At 45.9% G+C, this 8,218-nt stretch overlaps 1 protein-coding gene across 1 annotated transcript in view; it reads right to left on the bottom strand.

The window, feature by feature from the left end:
- Positions 1-8,218, bottom strand: part of CORO7 (coronin 7) — a 106,703-nt gene that overhangs the window by 78,170 nt on the left and 20,315 nt on the right. The window contains exon 6 of the mRNA XM_006897474.1: positions 6,436-6,512. Coding sequence (XP_006897536.1) covers positions 6,436-6,512 — 77 coding nt within the window. The remainder of the gene's footprint in view (positions 1-6,435; positions 6,513-8,218) is intronic.

Genomic DNA, 8,218 nt, shown 5'->3' with positions numbered 1-8,218 from the left:
TGGGGAAGTGGGAGGGGTGCGGGGGGAGATTGTGTACCAAGGAGGGAGTTTTTCTTTTACTTTTCAAAGAGAGGAACGAACTTTTGGGGGGTGCTGGGCGGGGAGAGAAGTGCAGCAATGAATGAATGGAAATCCAAAATCTCTGTAAATGTTCATTAAAATTATTAAAATTAAAAAAATCCTAAAAAAAGGAAAAAGGTCTGCTCTGCAAACATGCACCAAGTTCATAATAAAAAAAATGCAATTTATAAAACAGTAAAAATATCTAAACAGATACTTCACCAAAGGTGATGGTGTCACTGTTGTAAAACAGGGCTGACATTGGGGTTGGGGGAGACTGAGCAAGATGGGATAAATAAAGTATACTGCATTGAAACAGATGAGGGAGAGAACTGTTTAATATGTGATTAATTAATAACTGTTTGATATATGATTAGGTATTATTGTCACGACAGGAGTCCAGAACGAAGGCTGCATAGCTGTGTGGACCTGGAAGCAGGGATTAGAAAACAATGAAAGAAGATTACTTTTCAAAAAGAAGAGTGTACTGGGGGGTTGGGAGCAGGGAGAAAAGTGCAACAATGAATGAATGGAAATCCAAAGTCTGTAAATTTTCATTACAATTAATAATGAAAAAACTTTTAAAAAATATATAAAAAAAGAAGAGGCAAAGGTGGAGATCAACCCAAAGAAAAGATGATTAATAGTATAAATCATTAGAGAATTGGAAATTAAAAGCTCCGCTTCTGTTCAGCAGCAGCCCCCATCTCCCTCATGGGGAGAAGGGAGTCTGGCTCTGCACTGCATAGATAATCTCCTTGGTAAGTTAGGAAGATTCCTGTTCTGATCATGCAGTGGCTAGCCTTCCTCTTGGGTCTTTTGGTGCTTTATGGAGAACTGCAAGCTGGGAGTCCAAAGCTTTGCCCCTAGACATAGGTGTCTCCTAAAATCTTAGGCTGGGTTTTTAAAAGAGATATCTTTGAACTGTGGTGTTGGTCAAGATGACAGCATATACCGTGGCCAGCTAAAAGAACAAATAAACGTGTCTCAGAAGTGCAACCAGAATGCTTGCTTCTATGAGAATGCAAGAGTTGATCTTGCACCCACACATGCTAAGTCCATTAGGAGAGCACTGCTGGGCAGGGAGCTAGCTGCCCACTGACTCGAAGACTGTAAGGGAGGAAGATGGGCAATCTTCTTCCATTCAACCTACAGCTTTTGAAATCTACTGGAGTGTCACATCTGAGTCAGTTCTGAATCCACAGCAATGAACTTTATTTTAAAGTACTACCAAGTATATTTTATCTCGTGGTAACCACATATGACAGAATAGAGTCTCAGTTCTCTTTTTGGTTTAAAAAACAAGAAGACCTCAGACAAAACCAAATGATAACAAGGACAGGGAGCAACAGGGATGCTCTGTCATTGCTGGCATGGATGTAAAATGGTTTAGCCACTCCAGAACATAGCCGGGTTGTTCTTGTGGCATAAGGTCCAGGCAGAACTTGGGGATGCTGCAGTTCCTCACATGCACCACATTAAGTCAGACCACGTGCATTGTCTGGTTTCTTCACATATACAGAAGGAACGTCTGCTCTGCACCATCTCCAAGTAAACGTGCAGCACCATTCAGAAAAGTGTGAAATACTGTGAGAATGGCCAAACATGGCCCAGGGACAGGAGCTGTGCCCACACACTTGGTCTACACAATGTGAGCACAAAGCTTCAATCTGCAAGAAAATTAAATATCTGCAAAATTCAATACAATGAGTCATGCTTGCATTCTTCTGGATTGGAAACTTAAGTCTAGGCAGTGACCTGCATCAAGATGTTTATAGTGGCTTCTTCTAGTTATTTAGAGTCACTATAACAGAAATGCCACAAGTGGGTGGCTTAGAAAAACAAATTTCTTCCCTAAAAGTTTAGGAGGTTAGAACTTCAAATAAAGGACATTGGCTCTGGAGACAGGCATTTTCTCTGTCAGCTCTAGGGGAAGGTCTGGCCTTATCACCCTGAGGGACTCAGCATCTCTCTTCCCCACTTCCGTTTCTATTCCTTCCTATTTTAATCTTATAGCTCAAAGGAGACTGAGATATAACAACAACAAACACCAAGATGGCTTTCACTCGGTGAACAGGTGAATGATGTATAGTTCATCCATAATCAGCAATAAGAAGCCAGCTATCCTCTCAGACAAGCCATGAAAATCCATGGAGAAACTTGAAGGGCTCCTTAAGTGAGGTACAAGTGAAGAAACGCATCTGAAAAGCTAAGCTACACTGTCGGATTTTGGCCACGTGACATCTACAAAGCCAGAGGTGGCCAGAATGTGGACAACTGGTCTATAGGACCAACAGGCCAGAAGCAGCACAGCCTCCATGACCCAAGGACCAGCAGAGAGATGGGGCCTACGGCCACTACCAAATACTCCAAAAAGATGGACAGTACAGTGCCCAGGCAGAGAGGGAAGGAAAACAGAACAATATATGAAATTAAACACCATATTTACAGATCTGATAGAGACGGCGAGAAACCTTGGGGCTGTGGCCCTTAGACACCCTTCAAATGTGGAATCAAGACTCTCCTAGAGATCACATTTCAGCCAGACAAGAGAGGCCTAGAGCATGGGCAACAACATTCATGAGGACTATGCTAGATGAGGAGGGTGGTGTGTGCCCAAGAGCAAGGTACAGTTAGAAGGGGAAGGAAAGCTAGATGGGTGGAAATGAGAAACCCAAGGAGAGAGTGGGAAGAGTGCTGCTCCATAGTAGGGACTGCAACCAATATCACAATACAAAACTGAGCAGCTAATGTGCTCTGTAAAATATCACCCAAGTCACGAAAAAATTCTTTTTTTTTTTTTTGAAGGAGACTATCCAACCTTCTCCCTCAGAATAGCCAGTGGATTTGAACTGCTGACCTTTTGTTTGGCAGTGTGATGCACTATGCCACTAGAGCTTCTTAATGTGAACTAGGTGTTTTGGTTAATAGTAACACATCATCAGAAGGTCTTCAGAGAAGCAGGCAAGTACTACCTAAAGGGAACACTCAGTGAGTATTGACCAAAGGTGAGTAAAGAAATCTAGAAACAAACAAAAAAAGAAATCTAGAAACAGAGAGTGGTGGGGATTAAAGCATGGAACCTAATTACTGCCACTGAATTCTACATGCATACACCATAGCCAGTCAGAATGGCAAATGTCCAGGTGAGGATGGAGGGCAGGACAATGAGAATCTACTGTGCTGTCCATGTGATTTTTCCTGTAAACCTAAAGCTGCAGCTTGTGAAACACTTGCTGTGTGCATGTGTATACCAAGCAAAATACTGAGTTAGCTCTGCACAAAGTGTCACTGCAGGGGGTTCTGGAGACACAGAGTGATCAGAGGTATAGATAGAGAAGAGAGAGACATGGGAAATGAAGAGGTAGACAGATGGAAAAGGCAGAAATAGAGAACAGAAGGACAGATACAATGAAACTCAGAAACAGGGAACTGAGAGGCAGAAAGAGATGGCTAGAAAGAAAACAGAGATACAGGGAACTGAGAGAAAGAGACACAGACAGACAGAAAGATAGGGACAGACAGGCATACAGAGAACAAAGAGCCATAGCAATCAGACAAAGAATGAAGACAGATAGACCCAAAGACAGAGAGAGACAGGAAAACGAGAGAAAACAGATATAAGGGCTGGGGGGGGGGGAAGACAGAGAGAAGAGATAGAAAGTGGCACAGAAACAAGAGAGATAGAGACAGAAAGAAACAAAGAGAAAGAGGGACACAGAGGGACAGGATAGCAAGACAAAGAAAATAAAGAAGATAGAGACAGAGAACAGAGGTAGAGATATAGGCAGACACAGGCAGGCAGAAACAGAGAGAGGGAAAGGAGAGAGAGGAAGGTAGGAAGAGGGACGGTGGGAGGGAGGGGGGGAGGGAGGGAGGGAGAGCAAAAGAAAGGGAGGAGGGAGGAAGAGGGAGGGGGAGAAAAGGTAGAAAGAAAGAGGGAGAGAGACAGGAAAAGAGAGGGAAGGAGAGTGAGGGAGGGGAGGGAGAGAGAGGGAGGGGGAGAGGGAGAGAGGAAGGGAGGGGGGGAGGGAAGAAAGAGAAGGAGAGAGAGGGAGGGAGGGAGAGAAAGAGAGAGAGGGAGGGGGAGAGAGACTCTGTCTGTCTCTCTCTTTCTCTGTCTCAAGTCCAGTCAGAGAGGGCTCTGGCCAGGACAGGGTCTCTGGTGCCACCCTCCTCCAAAAGGTCCTCCTCAGGCTTTTTCAGGTGATGACATGACAAAAGCTGGCAGCAGCCCCCTGTAGGACTTTGTGGAAGGACCTGAGTGCACCAGCCACGCAATAGGCTGCAGTGCCCTCTAGTGGCCACTTGCTGCATCAGAGTCCCAGGAAACAGATTAACTGATGCTTTGGTAGAGAAAGAGATTAAAAAAAATCAGATCTGAGCATCTGGAAGGTTCCCCTGAAAGAAGGTGACCTTGTCGATTACGTGGTGAGGAGAAGAACGGGTGGCTCTGGTGTGGGCATCCTATACCCCTTTCCTCTGGAAGCAGCCCAAATCACTGCTTCCCACAGAAGCCTAGAGTCCAAAGTCCCACTGGCAAAGGCAGGATTGGTCCTGCGTGCCTAGGACCTGGGGTCCTAGCTCATGTGCAAGAGACCCTCATGAGTTGAAGGGTGTCCTTCTCTGAAGAGCTAAGGATCCCTCCTCACTTCATCCCTGCTGTGATCCAGGACTCTTCCTGGGTGAGAATGGCCAACATGGACAGACCTCAGGAATCCCCTTTACAGTAAGTAAATGGGAATCCCAGAACACTTGATCGTTCTAATGCGAAACTTATACTTGGACCAGGAGGCAGTCGTCAGAACAGAGCAAGGGAACACTGCATGGTTCAAAACTGGGAAGGGCGTACGCCAGGGATGCATCCTATCTCCATACCTTTTCAACCTATATGCAGAGCAGATTATCCGGGAGGCTGGGCTCTATGAGGAGAAATGTGGGGTCAAGATTGGTGGGCGATTTATCAACAATCTGCGTTATGCAGATGACACAACCCTGCTTGCTGAAACTGAGGAGGACCTGAAGCACCTGCTGCAGAGGGTCAAGGACTGCAGCCTACAATATGGATTGAGGCTCAATGTCAAGAAGACAAAGATTCTCATCACTGGACCAATTGGCAGCATCAGGATGGATGGTGAAGAGATTGAGATTGTACACAGCTTTAGTTTGCTTGGCACCAGCAGCCAGGAAATTAAAAGGCGCATTGCCATGGGAAAATCTGCTGTTAGGGACCTCTCCAAAGTGCTGAAGAGCAGTGGTGTCTCTCTGGAGACTAAGGTGCGTCTGATACAGGCCATGGTCTTCGCAATCACTTGTTATGCATCAGAGAGTTGGACAATGACCAAGGAGGATAGAAGGAGAATTGATGCCTTTGAGCTGTGGTGCTGGAGAAGAGTATTGAGAATACCATGGACTGCTAGGAAAACAAACAGATTTGTCCTGGAGAGGGTTAAACCGGGTGGCTCCTTGGAGGCAAGGATTCTGAGGCTCCGTCTAACATACTTTGGACATGTTGTGAGGAGAGACCGGTCCTTGGAGAGGGACATCATGCTTGGGAGGGTGGAGGGACAGCGCAGGAGAGGAAATGACTGGGATAATTGGGATGGGAGTGTCAGAGACAGTGCGATTGGCACAGGACAGAGCGGAGTTTAGGGCTGTTGTACATAGGGTCGCTATGAGTCGCAGGCGACTCGACGGCACATAACAACAACAACAACAACAAATGGACACATGTTGTGGACTATCCTAGCACACCTTGAGGGGCTCATTGGAGAAGGTACAGCAAGAACAGTGTGTCTGGGAGGGTGATGGAAATGGGAAGCATCTGGGTGAAAAGACAGGGTAACGATGGGCAAGGTCCAATGGTGATTATGTTATAAAACAATGTTTGGAAATGATTATATGAAAAACCAAATGAATGAAGAATAGGGTGAAACATGATATATACAAACTTTGGAAGTAAGCCAACATAAAAGAAAAACACACGTAGCACGGTATCCCAGGATACCCCCCGATCCTTTCCAGAACGTCACACTGCACTGTGTCCTGGGAGCTGGACTCTACAGGAGCTGAGAGACTGGACTAGATCTTCACTGAAAATCACTCTGTGGGTAAAGAGGGACTATGTGTTCACTATTAAATTTGGGAAGTCCTGCAGCCCCTAGTATAGAGCCACCACCTAGTCACTCCCAACTCTTGATGGCAGGTGAAGAGTGATCAGGAAAGGCCCTGACATGCTGTCCCCCACAGTACCACAGGGCAGGCTCTCTAAGGGCATGGGCTCCACCACAGGCTGTGTCCCATTTCACCATGATACCCCAGGAGAACCTCCTCAGTAACTGAGTGGTAACCCTGGGTCACCACCCATCCACTTACCTTACAAGCTGTGGCCAGGAGGGCACCATCTCGGCTCCATGCTGCACTCTCCACCAGGTCTCCATGGGCTGCTAGCTCTGCAGAGAACCAGCCAAGGTCAGAGGTGGGCCAGGATGCTCAGATGAATGGGTAATGAAGGTATCAGAAAAGGGTTACAGGAAGCCGGCATGCAAGAACTTCTCTAGGCAACCACAGATCCCTTCCAGGGTTGGGGGTCATCAGCCCTGCTCTATCAGGCCCAAACACTCCAAGTCAGCTCCCTCCCCTCACTCCACACCAGGTCACACTGCCACTAAAGTCAGCACCCTCCCTGTCACCACACGAGAGGCTATGTTTTCACTACAAGTCAGCTCCCTCCCCTCACTCAACACACCAGGCCATGCTTCTACTACAAGTCAACTCCTTCCTCCTTTCTATCCATACACCAGGCCAGGTTTCCACTCCAAGTAGGCTTCCTCCCCCTCATCACATACACCAGGCCACTCTTCTATTACAAGTCAGCTCCCTCCTCCTCTCTCCACACACCAGGCCACATTTTACTAAAAGCTCATCCCTACCCTCTTTGTCCATCTTTAGACATATGCAGTCACTCTCCTTTTCTATGTGTCCCTCTCCCATGGTTTCTGTCTAATCTTTCCAGCTGCTGTTGTCAAGGTGATCTCATATACTCAGGTCCCCAAAGAACAAAGGCATTCTTTAGTAACTAAATTACTGTTTGCTTTTGTAATATGGGAGCTCTGAGGCTATCATCTGTAGGGAAAGATGTTGCTAACTCAAAGATGGTGAATCTAGAGGTTAAACTCTACCCACTGCTCTGTGGGAGAAAGATGGGGAATCTCCTATGTGATTTACTGCCTTCAAAAACCTACTAGAGGGTCACCTATGAGCTGGTTCCTACTGAATGGCAAGGTGTTTGTGTGTTTGTCTGTGTGTATATATACACTTCTATGTTTGTGTATACATGGACACAAAATAGAAATAGCAGCAAAATATATATACGTGTGTGTGTGTGTGTGTGTGTGTGTGTGTGTGTTGATCCTTGGAAAGGGACATCATGCTTGGGAGGGTGGAGGGACAGCGCAGGAGAGGAAGGCCCTCTATGAGGTGGATTGATTCAGTGATTGGGATAATTGGGATGGGAGTGTCGGAGACAGTGCGATTGGCACAGGGCAGAGCGGACTTTAGGGCTGTTGTACATAGGGTCGCTATGAGTCGCAGGTGACTCAACGGCACATAACAACAACAACACAATTCATTCATGCATTTGTGATTTGGGTCAAAGTTTACAAGGCAAATGCATTTCCCCTGTATAACGCGTACACATTTCTTCTCTGACACTAGCTGCAATCCTCATAGTGTTAACAGTACTCTCCTCACTCTCTTCCTGTGATTCTCTTTTCCATTTAGTCTTCCTGCCTTCTGACTTTTGTCTTTTATTGGCAATTAATGCCCTATTGATCTTGTGTGGTTGATTGGTTTTTGTTTTGTTTTAATTATTATTAAATTGTATTAGTTTTAATGAACATTTACAGAAATTTTGGGTTTTCATTCATTCATTATTGCACTTTTTTCTCTATCTTCCTCCCCAATTCGTTCTTCTTCCCCTCCCCACCGAATGTCTGTTTTAATTGTCCAATTGCCATAGTGTTTGTCAGAGCCAGTTCTGATTAATCTCCTTTGTCTGTGTGTCCTTTGCCATTCCCTATCACTCCTCCCTGAGAGAGACTTCACCCTGATTCATAAGGAAAAGGGGATGGTGTATTCTCTTAGCTACTTCCTGCTG

This window comes from Elephantulus edwardii, unplaced genomic scaffold (genome assembly GCF_000299155.1).
Source record: "Elephantulus edwardii isolate Elephantulus edwardi_28Jun2011 unplaced genomic scaffold, EleEdw1.0 scaffold00209, whole genome shotgun sequence".
In the NCBI taxonomy this organism is placed as follows: domain Eukaryota; kingdom Metazoa; phylum Chordata; class Mammalia; order Macroscelidea; family Macroscelididae; genus Elephantulus; species Elephantulus edwardii.
The sequence above is the reverse complement of the archived record's forward strand: the minus strand, read 5'-3'. Positions and strand labels throughout refer to the sequence as shown.